Below are 25,006 nucleotides of genomic sequence, written 5' to 3'. Positions count from 1 at the left end.
TGCCCCCCCTTCATTTAGTGCAATGCAATGCGACAACAGTCTGGTCACACTTAATATTACTATATTACTATTTTACCAAAATATTATAAAAAGTTCGATTACAATCCAACAAACATATACTTTTACAGTTTGTATCGCAAATGTACATATTATAAAAAACAATAAATGAAACACTGCATTAATTTTCCTTTCTCCACTATGGTCTTCTTTATGTCTCTATTGTTTGTTCTACACTGGAAAAAATACTTTCTTACTTTAGTATTTTGGTCTTTTTTTATAGTGCAAAAATATAAACATTCTTAAATTAAGATAATAATTAAAATTTATTTATTAACCTCCTAAGACCTGGATATCACATACGTGGACATCAAATTTTGTTGTTTGTGCCATAATATTTAATTCTGTGTAACTGGAACACTGCTTCATGTTCAAAGAAAAATATTTGGTTATTAGATTTATTTGGCTTGTTTTAGACACGAATTCACTTAAATTGTACATTTTATTTATTAAAACTAGACTTATTTTCTTAGGTCATTTTGCTCATCAAAAAAATACAGCTTGATTTAAGAATTTACAGACATTTGAACTGAAAACAAGAAAAAATACTAAGAAAGTCATTTTTGTCAGTGTAAATGTATGATACGTATACACCTGAGTACACTTTCTTTGCTGGTACGTGTTAATTTTGTGGCACATTTTACATTTTTTAATGATGATACAGTTGTTAAAATGCATATAAAATATTTTTATTTTCAGATGTTACAAACGGTCTTGTTACATAAAATATTTGAAAACTGTACAAAATGCAAAAGACTGAACAATTTCTCTGCCATTAAAAATGTACATTGGTATTTAATAAAAAAAAGCAAAACATTGTTTTAACATTTAACTGTGCAACTGAGGAATCCTACATTTATTCTTTTAAGAGTAATATAATCCATACTTCATTATATTTTCTTTTAAACCACAAAATGCTTCCATTTGGACTTCTTTCAGTCTGAAATAATAAAAACTTTTAGTAAACAATACATAAACAATAACAGGTTAAGTGTACGACATCTGTAATGGCTGTTAACCCAACCACTGCTCACAATCAATCCGTTTATTTTCCTTATTTATCAAAGTAACAATAATATCCTTCTCTATTTCCTGCTAGGTCTAATTCAGTCGACTTTCTTCCTCCTTATGCTTAAAAACTCATTTCCAGCCTTTTCCTCTTCCCCGATGGCACAGCAAATCCAAGCCAAAGAGTTTTCAGGGTGGAGCCAGCTGATTTCAGTCTTCTAGTTTTGACCTCATCTCCACCCATGAGTCTCTCTATGGGACAGGAACTGTGAGAATCTGGTTGAGTCATCACATGCTTGCAAAAAAGGCCGTTCATACTTGACGTTGAGACTTCGGACCGTTCGGACGGTGTTTTATTTCTTTTGCAAGAATTTCATTTTGTTTCCTGCAAATATGCATTTGTAGTTAGCAAAACACAACACTCTCATACTGAGTCTCATACTGTTTCACATAAACAGAAAAGCAGTAAATGACTTACCAAGGCCCTTGAGAAATCTGTTGACTCCACTGAGTTCAGTTTCAGGATAGGAATTTAGATATTCTGCAGCTCTAACTTCAAACAGCCCTGCAAAAAAGACAGGATATTTCTCTCAGTACTTAAAGACATAAGGTCACCCAAAATCATCACATCCTTCTGTAAACACCTCTCACCTTTTACACCTCCTTTTCTGAGCTCCCGATCGTGAATGAACCCGGCAAACATCTGTGTGTCCATGAAGAGCTGCAGGAACTGTCGCACTCCTCGGGAAGGATGAGATTTCCGGAAAGCGTCTCTCTGAAGCTCTCGTGCACCACCAGGCCCTCCGTCACTCATGTAGAGGGAATAATGTCCGACCAGCTCAACAAAGAACCAAACAAATGCTTCTGACACCAATGTGCTCAGCTCGGTCTCATCTGTCGGAAAAGCAAAATTTAAATGTGAGACTGAATAGTGGAAACAGTCATTTGTTTTATATTTACCCAAGAAGTATCTAAGCATGTTTCTGAGAGTACTTGGAAAGAGTTATCAATTAGACTTCATTTAATGCAAGAATACTTTCACAGGGATAAAACACAGGGTGCAATGAAAAAAAATCAGGAGGGGGTGTCTATTGATTGCACTTTTGTGTGCCAGCGTTTTTACATATATTAAATTCTCATTTATTTTAGGCCATGTATATGCGGGGGATACAATTTTTCCCCACCGGGGATAAAAACGTATTTATCAGAGCAAGTGATATAAAGACCAGAGGGAGGAACTCCCCCCAAGCAAATCGCAACTTGCTTACAAAGGAAAAATGACTTTCTTACTTAGTATTTTTGTCTTTTTTTCAGTAGAAATATCTATGATGCCTGATTAAAATCATGCGTTTGAAATGTTGCCAATGAATGATTTTCATATGGTTTTGCAAGCTACCGAGCATTGGAGTAAAAAAATTTAAAGTTTATTTCATGTGCTCGCGTGAAACTTTCATGTGCTCACACAAAACCTTCATGTGCAGATTTTTTAAAAAAAAGTTTAGTTTCGCATTCGCACTTGTGCGCACGTGCAGCTTTCTTGTGCGCACATGCAGCTTTCTTGTGCACACGTGCAACTTTCTTGTGCGCACGTGCAACTTTCGGTTTAGTAGTTTCACATGCACACGCGAAAGTTTCACGTGTGCGCACAAAACTTTCAAGTAAACTAAACTTTATTTAATTTTGCTCCATGTCTCCTTAGGGGCTCTGTAGCAAGTAGAAAGTGTGTGGAATTATTTTTAAAAAGTTTAGTTTCGCATTCGCACTTGTGCGCACGTGCAACTTTCTTGTGCGCACGTGCAACTTTCTTGTGCGCACGTGCAGCTTTCTTGTGCGCACGTGCAGCTTTCTTGTGCGCACGTGCAGCTTTCTTGTGCGCACGTGCAGCTTTCTTGTGCGCACGTGCAGCTTTCTTGTGCGCACGTGCAGCTTTCTTGTGCGCACGTGCAGCTTTCTTGTGCGCACGTGCAGCTTTCTTGTGCGCACGTGCAGCTTTCTTGTGCGCACGTGCAGCTTTCTTGTGCGCACGTGCAGCTTTCTTGTGCGCACGTGCAGCTTTCTTGTGCGCACGTGCAGCTTTCTTGTGCGCACGTGCAGCTTTCTTGTGCGCACGTGCAGCTTTCTTGTGCGCACGTGCAGCTTTCTTGTGCGCACGTGCAGCTTTCTTGTGCGCACGTGCAGCTTTCTTGTGCGCACGTGCAGCTTTCTTGTGCGCACGTGCAACTTTCTTGTGCGCACGTGCAACTTTCTTGTGCGCACGTGCAACTTTCTTGTGCGCACGTGCAACTTTCTTGTGCGCACGTGCAACTTTCTTGTGCGCACGTGCAACTTTCTTGTGCGCACGTGCAACTTTCTTGTGCGCACGTGCAACTTTCTTGTGCGCACGTGCAACTTTCTTGTGCGCACGTGCAACTTTCTTGTGCGCACGTGCAACTTTCTTGTGCGCACGTGCAACTTTCTTGTGCGCACGTGCAACTTTCTTGTGCGCACGTGCAACTTTCTTGTGCGCACGTGCAACTTTCTTGTGCGCACGTGCAACTTTCGGTTTAGTAGTTTCACATGCGCATGCGAAAGTTTCACGTGTGCGCACAAAACTTTCAAGTAAACTAAACTTTATTTAATTTTTGCTCCATGTCTCCTTAGGGGCTCTGTAGCAAGTAGAAAGTGTGTGGAATTATTTTTGTTTTTGTCTGTATTTGGACTGTATATTGTTCTTCTGTGCGATGCTAATTTCTAACAGTAAAAATGTCTAAAAATTCTTAAATCAAGGTGTATTTTTTGATGAGCAAAATGACCTAAAAAAAAATTCTAGTTTTAAGACAAAAATATACAATTTAAAGGTATTGCAGAGGATTTTCTTTTTCTGGGTGGATCATCAAGACCATTGGTCCTCCTAGTTGTCAATCAGGAGTGTTGCGCAACTGCATTTTTTTAAAAAGTGGAAGAGGCATTTCTTTTCTAAAATTCGAGAAAATCCTCCGCTAAACCTTTAAGTGAATTTGTGCTTCAAACAAGCAAGCCAGTGGGATGAGAAAACTTTTCTTGAATTGCTTAAGAAAAAAGTTAACTAATTTTAAGATTTTTTCTTACCCCATTAGCAGACTGTTTTGCGTGTTTTAAACACAAATTTGCTTACATTTTATATTTTTTGTCTAAAAACTAGACTTATTTTCTTAGGTCATTTTGCTCATCAGGAAAATACATCTTCGAAATTTAAGGTATTTGTCCTGAAAACAAGAAAAAATACAAAAAAATGTTTGTCATTTTTGTAGTGTATACATTCAGCAAGACAGACAGTATATGATTGGATAGATATATTAATAGAGTTTAATAACTAATCATAACTGATCAGATGATTTGTTTAGTTCTTAATGGTTATATATGATGAATAATTGTGACATTATGATTTATGAGCAACTCATTCAACAAAACGTGAGACAACAGACGGCATCAAACACACAAGTGAAACCAGTTTTAGAGACTGGTTTTCTCTCTGAGTCAGTGATTGTAGGTGTGGTGTGAAGGTATATCTGTGGAAGAGAAATCTGACCTTCTCTCTTGTCTCTTGAATTTTGATCTAACATCTCGTGCCTGTTGTCCAGTATCTCCTGAAGCGCTGCCTGCAGCTTTCTGGGTAAGATACAGTCTTCATCTCCGAGCTGAGGCACAGAAAGATGCATTTTAGAGCAGATATTTAATCTGTACACTTTTACATAGAGACCAGACGGCTGGGTCACACACTTGATCTAGCAAAAACAATTAGACCGCATTTACATATTGTGCACAAAGATGGCATAAAGCCCAATGCATGCATCTCAAAATTAGATTACAAGTTACCATTCACTTCCACATATTACGTATGCACAGATGTTAACATTTGGGCCAATGACAACAATCCAATAATGTTTCCCATGTTCTGGCTAAAAATCCACAAATGAGCAATATTTTAAATGTACACTATGTTAAAAGACTAAGAAGAGGCAGTTAACATTAACTTTGTTAATGTTTCTGTCTTTATAAAATGCAAATACTCGAGTCCAGGCTTGAGCGTCAGGCCACGCCCCTCAAAGCAGACACATACTTTAATTTCAAAAGAAAACACACCCCTGTATTATTAGCAACTTAAGGACAAATACTCACTTGAACGACAAATTTGTCCGCACATAAATCCACAATGAGAACCTGGAAAAGTGAGTCAAACAAAAAATAATAAATGTCAACGCAACAAAAGAACCAATATTACATAAAGTTACATGTGTGTTATTCATGTTTATACAAAGAGAAGAAGATCTATAATAAATATTTAACAACTTCCTATCTGTAAATGTACAAATGCATTCTTTGCAGTGGAACCTGTGGGCAAAATGTTTCAGATGTGGTCAGATTGCCACGTGCTGTTAAGCTTGTTAAGACCGCTTCCAGACTTTAAATTACACATCATTTTTGCTAAGTAAAGAAATACATCATCATAAAAGTGATTTACAATGAAAGACTCCTCAAAGCGTAATGATAGAGGCCACGGAGAGGGTGGGAAGTGTTTGCGATAAACTAAATAATGATTATGTTTGCTTCAACGTTACATTTGGACTTCAAAAATAAAGTGTGGACTCTTTCATCGACTAACCTCTTCAATGGGCATATCCAAAACTTGAGGCAGGGACGGTGACAACGCCCCCATGAGGAAGGGTGTGGGAGAGCAGCAGATGTCCAGCATGTTAACCGGAAGCACGGGCACAAAAGTGTGCTGCCAGGTAAACGGATACAGCAGTGCCAGGGCCGAGTGAGCACATCGAGATAAGACACTGTACAGAATAAATATGCTTTAATCAAGGGAAATATCTCACAACACAGGTAGTGTCAAGATAAATTACTAGCTAAAAGATTTGCAAAAGTTTATATCATGTTAAAAGAGTAAAGGATTTGCATGTGTACAGTAAGATTTGTGTTATTTCAATGTGTTCCCATAGCGTAACTGAAAATGCCGCTAGCAATGCCACCTTATACGTTTAATACCCAGAGAAATGCACATACTAGTAAAACGTAAAATGCCTAAAGCGAATGTTGCTTTGGATATAAGCACCTGCCAAATGCATAAATGTAAATCAAGTCACAAATGTTAAACAGAGATTTGCAAGTGCAGCGTGACATTTGCAAAATTGTAGGTCAATTTATAAAATGACATTAACTGTGAATCCTGCTTTACTTTGAGAGTTTTGCTTTTTAAGGAATAGCTCAATACTCGCCTTAATGCCATCCTAAGTATATGTATATGACTAAATTTCTTCAGCCAAAAACATTTAGAGTTATAATAAATAATATTCTGGCACTAACACAATGGTGCACTGCAAAAAATGATTTTCAAGAAAAAAAATTCTTAGTATTTTTGTCTTGTTTTCAGTAAAAATATCTAAAAATTCTTAAATTAAGATTATTTATCTTGATGAGCAAAATGAAGAAACTAAGTCTAGTTTTTAGACCAAAAATTTCAAATTTAAATGATTTTGTGCATTAAACAAGCAAAAATAAAAAGATCTGCAAATGGGGTAAGCAAAAAAATCCTAAACATTGCTTGTTCTATGCACAAAATCACTTAAATTTGATATTTTTGGTCTAAAAACTACACTTATTTTCTTTGGTTGTTTCGTTCATCAAGAAAAGACATCTTTACTAAAGAATGTTTAGGTATTTGTACTGAAAACAACACAAAAATACTAAGAATCTTTTTCTGACCACAAGTTTTGTCATGATGCATATGGCGACTAATCACAAGACTTGAGAAAACCGATGGTACAGTCTTATACTGATGAATGAAGAAAGGAAGTCACATATACCTAGGATGCCATTAACGTGAGTAAATTATGGGGTGAACTATTACTTGAACACAATTTGTTTAAAGTCTAGTTCTAGCTGTCATTCATAATGTAGGATATTACATAAGCCAGTGGTGTGAAAAATTGTCAAATACCTACAGAAATAAAAGGAGATTTGTAACATAAAAATAAGTACCCGCTGCCCAATAATGTGGAGGGCTGTACCTAAGTTTGTCTGCGATGAAGATGACCCTCCTCTCCAGCAGCAGAGAAGCAAAGACCTGCAGGAGCGTAGTGACACTCAGACACTGAAGCAAGCTTTCAAAATCCACGTGCTCCAAGCGTGAGTCCACCGGCCTGCACAGAGTCAAAACTTCATTCCCAGAGCCCGGTAAAAAGCTTTTGACGGAGATTGTGCGTCCAGGAGCCGGGAAAGGTGCTTCCATGACACTTTGCATAAAAGGATGAACCAAAGCGGGAGAAATCTCTCTCCTCCTCTCCACCTCTTCCAAGATCTACAAGGACATTGGCACACAGAAGAGCAGGAATTTAACCTCAAGTTTAAAGATGAAAACAAAGCCAGTGACATAAGCAATGCAACAGCATCAATCTGTTTGCTCAAAGTGGCTTTGGATAAAAGCGTCTGCCAAATGCATAAATGTAATGTCAATGTAAAGCTCCTGACCTTTGAGAAGAGATTGAAGCAGCCCAGTCTACTGATGATGCAGTGAACTTCAGGCAGTCTCTTCCCTTTCCCACTGGGCTGCCAGTCGAGATTCAACAAGAGATAAAAACCATAAGAACACAATCTACTCCTTATTCAGCTCAGATGACATTTGTCTGCTAAATAAATATGTTTGCCATATTTACAGACTTACCAGGATTTTGCGGCAATACCCAAATAAGCGACTGCCATCTTCCCCCGTGAGGACAAATGAAAACGTTTCACTGGGAAGGACAAATGATTTGTTTAACCAATCAGTAAGTAGTTAATAAAGTCAGTTTTGGCGGTGAAGGTGCGGCAGGTCATAATGCCCTGTACACCTGATAAGGGTTATAGTAAATAGGTGTTAACAATCTGACCTGGTGTGATCCGAGGAGGGACGCCAGTCCTGGCAGTCAGGAAAACAGAACTTGGGAATGGCCTTCAATCTGTCCTCAGCCTCACGAGACAATCGAGAAGACTTCTCAAACTACATGAGAAATAAATTCAAACATCACTTCTCTTTAGAAAAGCATTCACTTCCCTAAACACTAAAAAAAAATCATAATACTGGAGCTGTTTCAATCCACGATTGGTTAAAAAAACTGACAAACCAAACAACTGAAATTAACCTACAGTATGCTGGGTTGTTTTAATCCATGGTTGGGTAAAATATGGACATTTTCAAGGTTAATTTAAACCATCGGTTAAGTTTGTCTGTAATTTGCCCAACCATGAGTTGAAACAATACAGGAATTTGGAGTGAAAGGACAATACTGTGCCCAACTATGAAATCAAATTTGACCCCTATTTTTTATTTAATAATTAATCATTATAGTCTGTGCATGATTAAGACATCACCTACATTATTTCCCAATAGTTTTTCATCTGAAACAGACGTGGACATTCCCTATGAATAAGCCCCCAAAAATAAGTTTATTTATTGCAATGAAAACTTGTGCTTTATTTAACAATAAAAAAAAGCTATTTCATGCATTCTGAATTATTATCACCATTATCACCAGTTGTAGTACAATTGGTAGAAAATTGCATTAGCAACGTAATGTTCAATCCCAAGATATACATACTGAGATTATAGCGTGAATACAGTGTCGGATTAAAGCATTTGCCATATGCATAAATCTAAGTAAATACATGTAAAATGCAGTTTTAGTTTGTCCTTCAACATCTAACTGTGCCAGGTTTCTTTACCTTTCTAGGGAACTGTTGCGTGATTTCTGGTGTGTAAGTGTTTCCAGGGGAACTTTTTCTAAGTGACACCACAACAAACTGCTGGAAAAGTTTCTGCTCTTGAAGCTGAATCAGATCTCGCTCTAAAGTGCGGTAGCCCGGCCGTCGTTTTAACGTTGACTGAACGTAGACTGTTCGCTGGGAGCGACCTGAAAGAATATAAACAAGTATTGATGGGTTTATAAAAAACACTGAACTGGTTTGATGTGAACGTGACGCTTGAATAAATCTATCACTGACCTTTAGAGGTCTCCTCTGGATCACTCTCCGTTCCACTTAATTCATCTGCCAGAAAATAAAGCTTTATTAAGTCATTCATGAGGTATGATTAGGATTTGATTTGTAAAGCAGGTGAAGAGAGTGACCTCTGCTTGCTGTTGCCCACACACGTTTCCGTCCTCTTCTGGCCTCGAAGATTTCCTGGATCCAATTTACAATCTATATGAGAAACACAAACAAGACTCTTTATATTGACTTTCCATGTTAAATAATGCATTTCATATGGCAATTTTTTTAATATATGCAAAATACTTTTTGTAGAAAATAAGGCCTAATTAAATATATTTTTTAATTTGAAAATATATTTAGTTTTAACCTTCATATATAAACATACAGTACTGTGCAAAAGTCTTAGGCCATCAGCTTTTTGTTTAGCAAAGTTTTAATGTCCATTCATATTTTTTCATTTTTTTATTAAGATATAGAAAAAGAAAATACATATTGGTACACAATATTTTCAGAACTAAATGTCCTCTTCAGGCATCGGTCAGTATTTAGTGTTGTTGACCTCTCTTGGCATGAAACACATCTTGAGTTTTTTTGAGGAGACTGAAGTCCTAAAATCATTCAATTAGAAATTAGGATTTACTTTTATTTAGGTTTAAGAGATCCTGCAGTTCCTCAAGTGGAAGAGGAGTTTACCCTAAAAACTTGACACTTCAGCTTATACTTTTATGCAGTTTTTAATCCTACATACACATTTCCTTTATTTTCAGTTGTATTCTAATAAAGAGACTAATAGAGACTATAATTATATATATGATCACTATAACATTGCAAAAACAACAAATCTAATGGTAGCATGGTGGCCTAAGACTTTGCACAGTATTTCAAAATGTATTTCAAGGGCATGAAAATACATTTATAGTTTTACAACCCATATGGCAAGAAATGTATTCTTGGCCAAAATATTTTGAATATATATTTTGGACCTTTTTTTGTATATTTTAAAAATATTCAATTATATTTCAATTAATCAGGGTTTTTTTAAAACGTGGTCGAAAAATCGATTCTCAAAGGCCACAATTTTTTTTTTTTTTAAATGAAACAACCTGATCCTGTTTGATCAAGGAATGCGACTGTTTTGACTTTTTTTAGGACACATTTTTCATCTTGCAACAAAATTGTATTGTATTTAACATAATTGTATGCATTTGAAAATTAGAGATGTATTAATATACAGGTTGGTGGCTCTTAATTTCTTTTAATTAATTACCCACTTGTAAACTTATGTTCACTGTTTTTTTTTTTATAAATAAAGTATTTGTATTAAATCTGTTTTCATTGAGTTGAATCGGGAATCGAGTATAAAAAAAAAAAATCGGTCCGAGAATTGAAATCAAATCGGTCTGACAGCTTATTTATGAATTGAAATTGAATCAATCTGGATAATCTGAATCGATACCCAGCCCTACATATGGGTATGCTTGTTCTTTAATTTGTCATTGTATCATGCACTTACAATCAATACACTACCAAACACAAATCACAAATCCTTCAATATTATTTAAAAAACATTACAGGATGCACTTTATAAAGTTGGTTAATGCATAGATCAGTGGTTCCCAACCTGGTTTCAAAGTTCACGGGGCGTGGGTGTGAGATATGATATGCTTTGAGGTCATATAAAGATACATAAAATGTTCTAGTAGTTATTTTACATAAATAAGGTAGTTAAAATGATAATTTACGTAAAATGTTTATTAATAATATATATCAGCTTAAGAACCGCTGGTCTACATAAGATAATTTTGAAAAACTGTACAGATCATCCTTCCACCAAGCTGAATATAGTTGATTAGTCAGCGTTGTACAGTATGATGCATGCACACTTTAAGATAATCCCTAACCTCTCGGACGCCATTTCCTGTCACCATCTATCCATCTCTTTACCACTTCCTCTCTCCCATTTCCACTTCCTCATCACAGCTGACATTTCCACTTCATGATGTTTCTCTTCTCTGTTCTTATTTCTCTACTATCAGCTCATTGACTCTTAAATATTGAAGCCAACAGTCATACGTACAGTAGTGTGCAAAACTCCATTAGACCAACATTAGATTTGTTGTGTTAGCAAAAGTATAACGACCATTACATCTCAGTCGCTTTATTAGAATACAAACAAAAAATAGAAATGTGAGAAAGAAAAAATGTGTATGCAGTATTAAAACAGCTTTTTTACGTATAAATGAAATCCTGATTTCTAATTCTAATTGAATGACAATAAATACTAACTTCTGCCTAAAGAAGACATTTTTTTGTGTTTACATATTTCCTATATTTTCTGTTTGTGAAAAATAGCGAAACATAAATATATGCAGGTCCATTGAAACTTTGCTAAAACAACAAAGATGGTGGTGGACTAAGACTTTTTTCACATTACTGTATATATAAAAAAATTATTTTGTATTTCTTGTTAAAAGTCTTTAATTTTGACAGAAAATGTTTTTCAAGTTTCAAGTGAGCTGTCCTTATGTAAGACATTCAGGATCTCAATTACATCATAAAAGTGTGGTTAAGATGACGTGCATACAGGTGACAACGAGCAAAGGTTGCACAATTTGTAGTGATGTCTAAAGCACGTGTTTGTGTGGGTGTGTGGGATTACCGAGGGTTGTCTGTGTGTCTTGTACACAGCAGCAGGTTTAGTCGTGGATGATTTAGGAGTGGTTGCAGAAGAGGGACGAGTAGATGAAGGTTCTCTGTTGTCCTGCAGTCGGTCACCATTCGCCTGTAGTGTGAAGGGTTTCGGTGAGATCTGTGTACAGTAAAAACAAGAAGTGGAAATTTCAATTCAACAATAAAAGATTCAGGGGGGTTTCCCAGAAAGGGATTAGCTTAAACCAGGACAAGGCCTTAGTTTAATTTGGACATATAACTAGTTTTAACAAATATGCCTTACTTGTGTGCATCTTATAGTGAAAACAAAGGCCAATGGGTCTCATTCACTAAACATGCGTACACACGTATTTGTTTGTGAAATATGCGTTCAGATGTTTTAACAAACAAATCATGAATCGACAAAAACGTTTATACTAAAATTTCCTCAAAATGTTTGCAATAACGTAAGAAAAACGTAGAACACAAGTAAGCAATAATCATGAACAAGGAAAAGGACCCTATAATATAAATCTGTTTTATATATTTGATTGACTATGTGTGGTCTAAGTTGTTTTTACGTTCTTGCATACATTTTAAATAAATTGTACATCTGTACACACATTTTACGAACAAATGTGCATGTACGCATGCTTAGTGTATGAGACCCACCGAGTTTAAGATATGTCAGTACAAGTTGTTTTTAGTTTGGAAAGCTCTTACATTTATTTTAATATTGAAATTTAAATATAACAAAAAGGACTTGATAACCAAACAAATCAAATTAACAGTGGCGGCTCGTGACAGCTCTTTCAAGGGGCGCAAATTCAAAATAAGTGTTCGTAGTGTTTTCAAAATATGTTGCGTCATGTGAACCATGTGCATCACGTGTTTTGTCAAAATAAGTGCCTGCTGCACATGCGTCAAAACCGTTTATGATTAAAGAGACGATCACGTTCACAAAATACACACAAGACTCTAACTTAAAGGAGTAGTCCACTTTATAGATGGGGCCCATTGACCTACCATAGTATATTTTTGTCCTACTATGAAAAGTCAATGGACACCATCTTTAAAGTGGACTACTCCTTTAACAGTAAACTGTGATTACGCATGAGATTATGCGAGTATCTGGCAAACGCAAGCGTCTCTTTTATCATAAACCCTTTAGACGCATCACAGGACTTATTTTGACACGTGATGCACGTAGGTTCACTCGACGCGCCGAACACATATTTTGAAATGACGAACCACACACATGACAGGCTACATACATGTTGTGACGAACTTCACATCGTGCGCCCTTGAAAAAAAATAAGTCACCGGCCGCCACTGCAAATGAAACGTTCAATGTTTTGGGTATAATACGTATTTCTAAAGTTTAAAGGTCTTAACATTGGCTATTTTTCTTGCTACTTCACAAATAGACATGTCATAGATAATTACCTTCATATGTGGGCTTTGACTTTGTCCAACTGTATAATGTCGTGGCCGTCTTATGGGTAAACACATGGGCGAGAGTTTGATGTCTTCATAAGGGCTCTCTCTTGACATGTCCACTAAAAACGATTGGATACAAATGAGAAAAGTTGTATACATAACAAAAGTCTTTGTAATACTTATGGCCTATTCATTTTTGTACTGAATACTTACACTGTCAGATAAAGGGTCAAAACATGGTCCAATTAAATCATTTACAAATTAGCACCTCAGGGGTACATACTGGTACCAAATGTATACATATCTTTCCCTAAATAGTACATATTTGGACCTAATGAAAGGGTAGTGCCACAGTGACAGCTACGGACCATTTTTTTGACAGTGTACAGAAAATGTTTCTCCACAAATTTATTGCTAAAATGTGTTACATTCCCTTCTGGTGCAGACATATTTTAGCCTGCACTACAGAGAAATATCTGATCAATGACATATGTCTTGGCTTTTTCAGAAACACTCACAGATGATGTCCTCATAGATGCTGTCCTCAGACAGGGCGTGGAAAAGACCAGAACGCATTCCCTCCTTTTCTCTGGAAGCCTGCTGGGATGTCAGCCGTACCACGTCCTCAAACTCAAATGACTTTCTGTGGACCAAAAAGAGTTTATAGTGGGAATCATCTTTATATAAAGCTGCAGATTTGGGTAACGGGAGTCTGGGAAAGATTTGTACACTCTGAAATATGCTGGGTTATTTTTAAACCCAGTGTTGGATCAAAGAAGGACAAACTCATGCATTGAGTAACCTAGAAAATGTTTATTTTAGAAGGGTTAAAACAACCCAGTATATGTTAAATTGGGCTCATCCCTTTTGACCCAGCATTTTTAAACGTATACTTGGCTAGCAAAATAAGTTTTAAGATAGCATTTCCCACGGCAACGCTAAATTTGGGTACCGCGCCGCAGGATAATAATCCGTGTGTAATCGCGTCTTTGCATTGACTTAACATGTAAATCACCTGCGCTTGCCGCCTTTACCGCGGCTGGTGTAAACGCAGCATTACACACACAGCTCCAGAAAATGGCTTAAAGGCGGGGTGCATGATTTTGAAAAAACACTCGGGTTGAGTACCAAAACACTTGTAGCCAATCAGCAGTAAGGGTGCACTCACATTATCCAAACCAAACCATGCCCCAGCGCGATTGTCACCCCTCCCTACTCCCCCAGGTGCACGCACTCACACTGTACTACTTATCGATCCGAGCCCGGGCGCGCTTTCGTAATTAAGATGCGATTGTTTTGAAAAAAGCAGGAAGTAAAGCTCTCTCTTAACACTGGAACCCACCGTAATGATAAGTCTGTGTTTTTTATTCGTAGTCGTTTGGTGCGCGATTACAGACAGCCCTCTCACATGTCATCATGTTGCTTAGTTGATCTGTCACGTGTGTAGCTCGGACATTCACGTAACCCCGCTGCTCGCATCAAAAGGTTTTTACGGAGGCAGATGAAGGTGAGTGGTCGCGCAACTGACGTCTTCACCTTTTGAATCGCGCTCAGGTGCGATTGCGCTCACACCACAGCCTTCCGCGCCTGAGCCCAAGTGAACCGCGCTCTGGCCCACCTCTGCAACCCGGCCGTGGCGCGATTAAACAATCTGCGCCCGGGCATGGAACAGAGTGATCACACTAGTCAAACAAACCAGGCTTTGGGGGTCAAACGGGCCCGAGCGCGGTTTGGTTTGGATAGTGTGAGTGCGCCCTAAGGGGTGTGTCTACTAACAAACATTATTGCCTGGATTGCGTATGTGTGGGGTGGTTCTATCAAAAGAAGGTCCATAGCGTGCTTGTTTAGGTGATTTCAAATGTCAACATTGGCTTTCAGAGATCATGCACCCTGCCATTAAGCATAAGCATATATTTATATCGCTGTTCTTCAAACCTTTTCAGGTACTTTCATGATCATATAGAATATTTATAATGATTATGTTTGAGTGTTGCTTTTTCAAATGCATGTTTTAAACAACTCAAACTCAAACAGTGATTTCAGATCGATAAGGACTTACTGATCAAAAGCTGTAGTACATGACATAGCTGTGCATAATATGGGCTGTGCGATTCAAAATAGTTATCGGCCACATATTATTAGTGTATATCGGCATTTATCATCGCATCCCTAATAAAGGGATTTTGTTAATACTGCGATTATACTTTACCTCATGTAAACACAATAATGAGAAAGAAAAATGCAATTAAGTTTAGAATCGAAGCAAGTCTAATCGTATTAAAACAAGTGCCGTACGGCATCTTTACACGTTTTTGCCCTGCACCTTAAGCGCAAATTTCTTTTTGTTTTTGACATAAGGAAGTTTTCCCTGAACTCTGTCAACACGACTTGCTGTCCGCAGTTAGTCTTCATACAGAAACAGCTCAAATAACATGACAGCACTGTATAAAAGCATTACAGGCACTGCTTCATCACAGCACAGAATAATGAAATACGTCCATAAGAACAGTGGACAGTATATGTGAGTTTATCATTGGGCTATGTGTGAACGATTAACACAATCATTAGCGAATAATCCGAAAACAAAAACTGTGAGTGAAGAGGTTAGCTGGAGTCATGTAAACATCTTACTGCCATTAAGTCCTTACTAATTATTGGAAATAATCCCATTATTGGTGTACATGTAAACCTGGTCAACAAGAAAAACAATTATAGGAAGGATTGAACACAACAGCGTATTAATGTTCAAAAGAAGCCCAGCGTGAACTCGACTGAAACAGAATTGGGCCAAAAGCGGACAATAGCCTGCGATTCTGCCAAAGCAAAGCTGACATCACAGCTGGGCCGAAGCCAGACAACTAAACTCTCAACAAGTCACACTTCATCTCCAAACACTGCTCAGAAACAAACACACAACACTGACCAACACTGCTATTACGAACAAGCATAAGGACTTGATTTATTTAAATTTTCGGGAAAAAGTGAGAGCTGTTTGCCTGTGCAAAATCACCACCATGATGTTGGGCTGTGGTTTCAAAGTAGTTTTTGATGTGTTACAATGTGGTTGCAAGGGTGTTATTAGGTAATACTTTACTTGAGTCCCTTCATTAACGTAGATTTAAATCCTCATTGTGTATAATTCGTAACAATAGGGATGTTTGACTTGGCATCAAGCAGCTCTAGTACAGCAGAAATGAAGGTGAGGAATTTCAGTATGAGAAAGTTTAAGGCCAACACCTAATATTTGTAAGGAAATATCACAAGTGATCTGGTTCAACAGGTTTTGTTTGAAGGTGGCTACCACTATTTATAAATGGGCAGCCTCACATAATGTCTCCTAAACAGCTTGTTTAAATGAAAAATAAATACAATATTGGTGGATTGTTGGCTTATCTTTCCTCATTTCGGAGATTTTTATTAAACCAATAAGAATGGATTTCTGATTTCCCAATTTGTAAACATATACCTAAGTGATCCTGTCTGTGAAATTCAGGTTAAGTCTCAAAACTAATTATGAGATTTGGAGCATCAACATTTGATTTCAATCTTTGTCATGGTCTTACATAGTCAATATAAAAGATATCAAGGTTAGATTTTCACTGAATGATCTTTACATGATGTAGGATGAGTTTATGCGTTTCCTTATGGAAACCCTTACTATGAACTAGGTTTAATTTCTCAAATACAAGTGGTCATCATAAATAGCACCCCTTGAAATATCCGTAGTAAATATCTCTTAAGTATATTCCTCTTCATATTTACATTTCTCTTAGCTCACCAGGAACAGGAAATTGTCCAGCCATGACCTCCTGTTTCATAAGACAATAAAGACAAAGGCAAAATTCCCTTACACTTTGACACCGGCACTAACTAGCTGAATAATGCAATAAACAAGATATAGTACAATAATACTTTGTATTAAACTTACATAACTGTTTCTGCATTTCTGATGTTAATATGGAGTACCTATAGAGTAGTATGACATCCGAAGAGTCTTTAGTTTAATCAGATTTATAAAAGAAAGATTAGCTTTACCGAATCTTTCCGATAATGTACGAAAAAATGAAGAAGATGGAGTAACTACCGTGGGAGGAGCGAGTACAATGTCATACAACACTATACAACACTTATAACTTATGATTCACTACATGTTCGTGTCATTCATATAATATGCACGCGCATATTTCCAACATAAGACAGAAGTCTTACTTACCGCATGCAACTCGTCATGACCCGGTTGGGAAAATCTAGTGCATCAAACACACACGCAAAACTCTGCTGCTACCCCGAATAATAAACTATATTCATTGTTTCCATAAGGCTATCTTTCTTCTCCTTACATCCAAAAACTTCTTCTTTCGTGCCATTGTTGAGTTTTGAAAATAAACAAAGCTGTCGCGTGATGTGATGTTTGTAAGTTCTAGCGTCTCCTGCTGATTGACGCGGATTGGGGATGACGGGGTTTTCCGGGGGAAGTGCCCATATAAAGATGTGAGCACAGAAATGCTCTGTAACACGCCCAAACTGCTTTTTTGACAGTAATATATATGTAATATATTCAATTTTTAAATATACTTTATAAATATAAAAACTATTTTACAATCTTAAGGGGGGGGGGTTCAATGGTATTTTTATGCATTCTGACTTATTAACACAGTTATAGAGTTGTTTCCTCATGCTAAACGTAGGTCAAAACTTTTAAAAGCACAACTTCTCGTCCAGATCCGGTCGTGATGCGTCAGCGTGACCCCACGCAATACATCATGACGTCAAGAGGTCACAGAGGACGAATACGAAACTCCGCACCAGTGTTTACAAGTTTTGAGAAAGAGGACCGTTCCTACGTTGTTGTATGTCAACTAATACTAATTAATGTCTTTGTGTTAGTTTATTGTTTAAAATGGTCTGCAAATGTGCGTTTTATATATGTAACACGTGACCTCCCTACGTCACTACGCATTTACGTTAGGTCACGCTGGACCGGATCTAGACGAGAAGTTGTGCTTTAAAAGTGTATATTTGTTATTTTTATTTTCAAAAATGACAATCGTTTTGCTAGATAAGACCCTTATGCCTCGTTTGGGATTGTTTATAGACCTTTGAAACTCCGTTGAAAAAAACTGTTATGTGTTGAGTTAAGTGTTAATTGTTGGTGTCTATTAAAGTCCATTAAAATGAGAAAAATCCTGCAATGTTTTCCTCAAAAAACATAATTTCTTCTCGACTGAACAAAGAAAGACAACAACATTTTGGATGACATGGTGGTGAGTAAATTATCTGGATTTTTCTTTTAAGAAAATGGAATAATCCTTTAACCCCTAGTTGCTCCAGAGGCGTGCGACCTCTGACATATATAGCAATTGTAAGTTGCTTTGGATAAAAGCATTAGCTAAATGAATAAATGTAAATGTCTCGAGGACTTGGTCTGAAATTAAGATGTCCTTCTCCTCCCACTGTGGTCTGAGACCGAGTCTTTGAAGGAACAAGTCCGAGACAGAGAAAACAGAAATCGGTCTTGAGTACTACATCACTACAGTACACTGCAAAAAATCACTTTCTTACAATACATTGTATTTTTTATATGTTTTTAGTACAAATATCTAAAAATTCTTTAATCAAAATGCATTTTCTTGATGAGCAAAATGACCTAAAAAATAAGTCTAGTTTTTAAACAAAAAATACAAAATTTAAGTGAATTTGTGATTAAAACAAGCTAAATAAATGAATAAATAAATGAGCCAATGGGGTAAGAAAAATGTTCTTGATTTTTTCTTGAATTAAATGTTTAAGGGAAAAGTTTTACGTTGTTTTATTGTTTTATACACAAATTAATTTAATTTTGCTTGTAAAGAAAATACATCTTGATTGAAAAAATTATATATTTGTACTGAAAACAAGATAAAAATACTAAGCAAGAAAGTATTTTTTCTGTGTAAAAAGTGCAAATTACACTACACTGCAAGAATTTATTTATTTTTTTTGTATGGTTTTCAGATAAAATATCTGAACATTTCTTAAATGAAGATGCTTTTTCTTGATGAGCAAAACGACCCAAGAAAATAAGTCTAGTTTTTAGACCAAAACTATCAAATTTAAGTGATTTTGTGCATAAAACAAGCAAAAAAATCTGCCAATGGGGTAAGCTAATTTTTCTTGAATTTAGTGTTTAAAAATAAAAATGTTTTCTTGTTTTATGCACAAAATCACATTTGATATTTTTGTTCTAAAAACTAGACTTATTTTCTTGGGTCATTTTGCTCATCAAGAAAAAGCACCTTAATTTAAGAATTTTTAGATATTTTTACTGAAAACAAGACAAAAATACTACAATTTTTTTTTCTTAAAACTCATTTTTCTTACGGTTTCTGGAAATTCCGCCGATGGTGTACCTTTTTCTGATAGTGTCTGGTTTCTTATATTTAAGATTAACATTCCTTCCCCGCTCTGGTAAATTCATTCACCTGTTCTTTCTGTTTCTGGAAATTCCGCTGATGGTGTTTACTGGACAAGGAGGCGGCGGACAGCTGGGTGGCTTTAGTGTGATGTCATTCCTCCGCGCTTGGTTGGATTTACCGACTGATTTAGTCTGATTCTCCAACTGGATCCACTGGCCCGGTGGACTGTTCACACCCTTATACTGGAATGTTCGCTGTGGTTTAGGTGGAGGAGAAGTCAAGTTCTGGGGATAGGGTCTCATTTCATCAAGACACTTGGTCACAGCTTGGGAATTTTTTTCTTTCTCCCAGAAAGGTTCATCTTTCTCCAGTCTTTTCCAGAAACCCCTGGAAGTATAAAAGTTCCCGGGAGGCAGCGATGCCTCTGGGTCGTCCACACAATGAGGTAGAGACGTAATTTCAACTTCTGCAAAGTTGTTCGCCTTAGCATGATTGCTTTTAACATGTTTGGTGACAGGGAACTGGACATCGGCCGCTGGTTTAGTTGCAGGAGTTGCTGTTACAAATTTATTCAAATGATTTCTTGGCAAAACAGAGTGGACATCCACAACCCGTTTATGAGACACCTGGTATTCCCTGAAATCCAAACCCAGGGTTTTAACTTTCGCTTTGTTACGTACTTCATCGCTTCTATTGCACTCAAAACCGTTTCCAACAAGGTCGGCTGAACGAGAACGAGAGTGGGTTTTAACCGGAGACTGGACTTGTGTCAAACTGGTCACAGGTTTTGTTGGAGAAGTTGATGTTACCAATGTATTAACATGGGTTCGAGTTCTTGGTAGATCCCAGTGGAGTCCATCAACAACTGGTTTATGAGACACCTTGCATTCCCTGAAATCCAAACCCAGACTTTTAACTTTCGACAAAGTTCCTTTGTTACGTACTCCATCACTAAACGCGTGTCCGACAAGGTCACCTGAAAGATTTCGACTGTGGGTTTTAACTTTCATCTTATGGACGTCCTCCGTTTGTCTGAGGCCTTCCCATTGGGAAATCTTCTGCTTGATGCTAATCCCAGGATCACGCACAGTAACGACAGACTGCCGCGCCACCACAGGTTTCCCTCCTGTTCCTCCTGCAACAGCATTCCCTCCTCGTTTTCCACGGTCCACTCCGAGTGCCAGCATTACAACGAGGCTACAGCGTTAGCCGTCAAAGAGCAGACATCATTGCAGGAAACCTGTGAGTCTGTCTGACATGGCTGTAAGATACTGTAGTAAATGGTGAGCCAATCGAGGAAGAGACGCCTCCTCCACGTGCTGAGAGGTTTAAACAGTTCACAGTGCCTTTAGTTCCTCTGCCATTCTTTCTTTACTCCAGACCCTGTCAAGAAAAAAAACTCAGTATATAGATTCAAGATGTAAAGCATTTATAAGATCAGTTTTGTCATTATTAACTTATTTTTGTCTTTAAAATGTTTTTTTTTCTTCTGTGGAGCACAGAAGGAGATCATTAAATAAATTTCCAATTGGGGAAATGCAATAAAATGGTATTACATCATGACTTTGCTCTCATCATGACTTTGCTCGAAATACGAATGACATAGTGGAAAGTAAATCATGATAGATTTATCATTTTTGGCTGGGTTATTTTTCTTAGGAAGCCCTTATATATTTAGGCTATTTGGGTAAGTTCTTTAAGGGGCATTTGTGTAAGATGGGTTCAAGAATTCTTCATTTAAATGTTGAACTGTTTCATCTTAACACTTCCCCTTAAAAAACTATGCTTTTAGCATCAAACTACAATAAAACAGCATGAGTCACAACACATTAGTCAGAGACGTCTGTCTGTGTATGCATGGCTGTATTTAAAGCCATCTGTAACTTTTTTGGTTAAAAATAAACAAAAATAAGTAATGGAGCAATAACATAAACTCTCAAAACCTTACATTTAAACCTCCTTACATTACTTTGACTGACAACGGTAAGTTTAAAAAATGATTATATGTTAAGCTTTCCAATTAGATTTTTCAGAACATGTCCGTTGGCATGTAAAGTATCGTGCAATTTTAAGACTTTAAGCAGAGATGGCGATAGAGAGGAAAGAGTTACAGATTGCGGCTTTCAAAAGACTTTTCCACAAACTGTCAGCAGAATAATTCAAGCATTATTCCACCCACTCCAGGATACAATGTGAAGGTCTCACTATGTAGCATAAATGCAGGAAAACGCAGACCATCACTGTCAAGGTCACCAGTGAATCCCCAAATAAAACCCCTGACAACAACGAGACCGACAACGACAGGAACGTGTGAGAAAACAAAGCATTGTTGTGGGACATTTACAAGTGCTCCCCCATCCCCAGGAACACCCACCCCCATTTCAACACTCCCACCCTCTCCAGCTGGGGCGTCCAAAGCGCTGCCATGCATTAACACACTTGAGCCTAATGCAATTCAATTTCACTGCTCTCCAAAAGCTTCTTTCAGGCCAGCACGAAAAGGACGAGCATTCCAGGCATTTCCACATCCAAGTGTGCATGCATAACAGAGGAGCCTTCATTGTCACACAAGAACGCTCTTTAGAGGGGTCATCACATCAGTGAGGCACAATTTCATGCATGTTGGAAAACGCTGGTGTGTGTAATGAGTTGAAAACGAATAAAAGGCCTCTCGAAATTCCTCTACGTTTCTGTCTTTCGTGCAACTACTGTAGCTGGGACAGATCTGCCAGCTCACACAGGAGTTCTCATCTGCGTCCAAACTGTTTTGAACACGTTGCACATTACGCCGAGGAGGCTGAGAGTATTTAGAGAGGACATGCTCAAATTCCTTGGCATGGGATTGTATGGAATAATAATTCAATATGCGATGTTCCAGAAAAGCAAATGGTTAATATGACCAGAAACATCTGATCGGTCAGACAGAAAAAATATGCCTTTGTACCGATTGACCTACATCTAACGTACGCATTGGAATCCCTGGACGGTTTGAGCCAAAACCCATCCCCCTATGATCATCATCACATCTACTGACCCACTTGTGTGTGTGTGTGTGTGTGTGTGTGTGTGTGTGTGTGTGTGTGTGTGTGTGTGTGTGTGTGTGTGTGTGTGTGTGTGTGTAGGAAGGCCTAGCCTGTTTCCTGATACACAGGAAGATAGAATCAGCAGAATGTCTTTAATGATGGCTTTACACATTTGTCATGGTGTTGTATTACAAACTTTTACTTGTGACTCTGTTTTCTGATTTATTACACGTTGAATTCAAACTCATCAATGTTCATGCATACAGATGGAACAGATGGTTATGCGTAGCTGAGGATGGGCTATCACCGGGTCAGTGCTGAACTGTCTAACTCATGGACGTGAACTTTCCAACTGCGCAAGGAAAGGACTTCACAACTAAACGTAATCCTCCAAGCCACCTGCTTCCAGGTACGCCACCCTAAACCACTGCAACCTCATACTTAGGTTTCTGTGATCAAGAGAGACATCAACAACCGCAGACAAACACAAAACACCACAACCATGCCAACATAAACCAGACACTAGTATTATCCCTGCCCACAAACGGCAGACAATCAAGACATAAATATACTGGGATATTAACTTTGACAGGTTATCCACCCACCTCAGGTAGGCTACTCGTGCATGATGCGACATGCCACCGGGTGAGGTGGAGGGTGGGAAAGTGAGTGAGGTTGCTGTCAAAACTAACTGATGGTTTCTATAGGACAAAACCACAGTGAGTTTAAGTATAAACGTTAATATTTAACCAAGTTGGAAACACATGACTTTTCCCACAAGATTCACTGAGGACACTTGATGACGTTTTAACACATTTGACAGATGCTTGAACATTTTATCTGTATGTATGTGTGTTTCCTGGGAATCGAGCCCATAACCTTTGCACTGTAAACGCAATGACAATAAAGCTACTAGTAAACATAGTATCCAAATACTTTGTTTAATGATACAAACACTTTATCCAACACAACATAAATAAGTGAACTTGTTGGCAGACATGCTTACCAGAATGTCGACAGTATTGAATGTTTAAATGTAATTAGACTGAAACTCCAGTAAAACATCTAAACAAGAAAGAAAACTCGTGTACATTTGCTTAAATGCTTAATAAATAAGTGAATAAAATTAAACCAAAACAAGAACTTCTCAATCAGAGACGGTCTTTTGTTAGGAAGAAATATCAACTTACGTAAACGCGTCCAGTGTTTCACAACACATATGTTCAGATCGAGCGAAAAAATAAACTGAAATAAAACTTTTTAAATTGTTAATACTTGAGTCATACTGTTTCAACGACTTGTTGGTCTGAATATGAACCCGAAGCCTTCATGTCTCGCTGTTGGTTTGTTAGTTAGCCAGTCGGCTAAAAACTAAACTCCTTCATTACTTCAAAAGAAACTCCGTATCCATTCACAGCGTTGTTACAAAGTAAAAGATGATTCCCGCGACTGGTAACAATGTAGCGCCTGCAGTTGTTTATATTCCCGCCAGAAATGAAATGATGATAAAGTATTATCTGGATTATTTGTGTGTGCTGTCAGTTCCCCATCTGAGCTTCAGTTCTCCTGACTGTGCGAGTGAATCAACTCTCCACTCCTGCCAATAAAAGCCCAGGCTCTTCACAGATGACTCATGCGTGTTCAACTGAATTTAAGAGAAAGAAACTCTATTGATTTAAAACGGAAATACTACTTCATTATTTCAGTCCTGTTGTTTGTTTTGTGGCTCTGTATTGAGATGCTTTGGTAATACTGGTTTGCTAATAAAGTATTCTGACAATGCAAATGCAAACGTTGTGGTTTCTGCATTAAGTTACACTCTTAAAAATAAAGATGCTTTATGTTTGCCTAAGCATTTTTAGCTATGGTAGTCTCACACATCCAGACCCTTCATTAAATGTAAAGTTCTGAAAATATGTACTGTACTGTATAGTCATACAAGACACGAGACTACAATGACTAAACAACCTTGTATGTAAATGAAGATGTTCACAAAAAATATAATAGAAAATCTTCCACATAAAAATTTTGTTTTACCCTGCTGAAAAAAACAGCATCAAACCAGCATGGGAATTATGCTGGTTTAGCTGGTGGTCACCATCATACCAGCACCAAAACATATGCTGGTCTTGCTGGTAAGCTGTTTTTTCAGCAGGGTAATTATTCACTCAGAATAAACCTGTATGTTTTCTTACAAAATAAAAAAGTATTGTAAATATTCTAATCAATAATCATTTTTCTACATAATTAAAGTGACCATGAGCTGTAAAATACAGCATAATAAAAATACAACAAAACAAATAATTTTGTTTTGGTAATCAGTATGTATTTATGTGCAGTCTCTTATGACACAAATCTGCTTTCCATGGTGGACGAGAAGATTTCTAGTGAATTGATGTTCATAGGAAATAAGTGAACATATTTGGGTGAACTATTACTTAAAAA

General features: G+C 37.4%; 1 protein-coding gene across 2 annotated transcripts; it reads right to left on the bottom strand.

The window, feature by feature from the left end:
* Nucleotides 1–648: 648 nt before the first annotated feature.
* dennd2c (DENN/MADD domain containing 2C) lies at nt 649–24,865 on the bottom strand. 2 transcript variants are annotated; one of them, XM_065248099.2, is made up of 19 exons: nt 23,752–24,865; nt 20,876–20,921; nt 19,605–20,788; nt 13,662–13,786; nt 13,150–13,262; nt 11,714–11,863; nt 9,192–9,264; nt 9,067–9,111; nt 8,788–8,975; nt 7,956–8,065; nt 7,751–7,820; nt 7,558–7,635; nt 7,098–7,387; nt 5,687–5,864; nt 5,203–5,244; nt 4,613–4,721; nt 1,717–1,959; nt 1,544–1,630; nt 649–1,450 (listed from the first exon to the last, which is right to left on the bottom strand). In XM_065248099.2, the coding sequence occupies exons 3-19, from the start codon at nt 20,723–20,725 to the stop codon at nt 1,419–1,421; spliced, it is 3,054 nt and encodes a 1,017-aa protein (XP_065104171.1). In that variant the 5' UTR covers nt 20,726–20,788; nt 20,876–20,921; nt 23,752–24,865; the 3' UTR covers nt 649–1,418. The 2 variants fall into 2 exon arrangements, with proteins under 2 accessions (XP_065104171.1, XP_073672295.1); XM_073816194.1 differs by having other exon boundaries at nt 19,605–20,921.
* Between the last annotated feature and the right edge of the window lie 141 nt (nt 24,866–25,006).

Source organism: Paramisgurnus dabryanus, chromosome 11, assembly GCF_030506205.2.
Source record: "Paramisgurnus dabryanus chromosome 11, PD_genome_1.1, whole genome shotgun sequence".
Lineage (NCBI taxonomy): Eukaryota > Metazoa > Chordata > Actinopteri > Cypriniformes > Cobitidae > Paramisgurnus > Paramisgurnus dabryanus.
The sequence above is the reverse complement of the archived record's forward strand: the minus strand, read 5'-3'. Positions and strand labels throughout refer to the sequence as shown.

What these genes read in the sequence shown, in the direction of transcription:
- dennd2c (XM_073816194.1), bottom strand. Translation starts at nt 20,725, where the DNA reads ATGCTGGCACTCGGAGTGGACCGTGGAAAACGAGGAGGGAATGCTGTT. An exon ending in AGACACACAGACAACCCTCG is followed by an intron (nt 9,265 to 11,713) that starts GTAATCCCACAC and finishes TTTCTCATATAG; the next exon opens with ATTGTAAATTGGATCCAGGA. An exon ending in CGCAACAGTTCCCTAGAAAG is followed by an intron (nt 8,066 to 8,787) that starts GTAAAGAAACCT and finishes TTTCTCATGTAG; the next exon opens with TTTGAGAAGTCTTCTCGATT.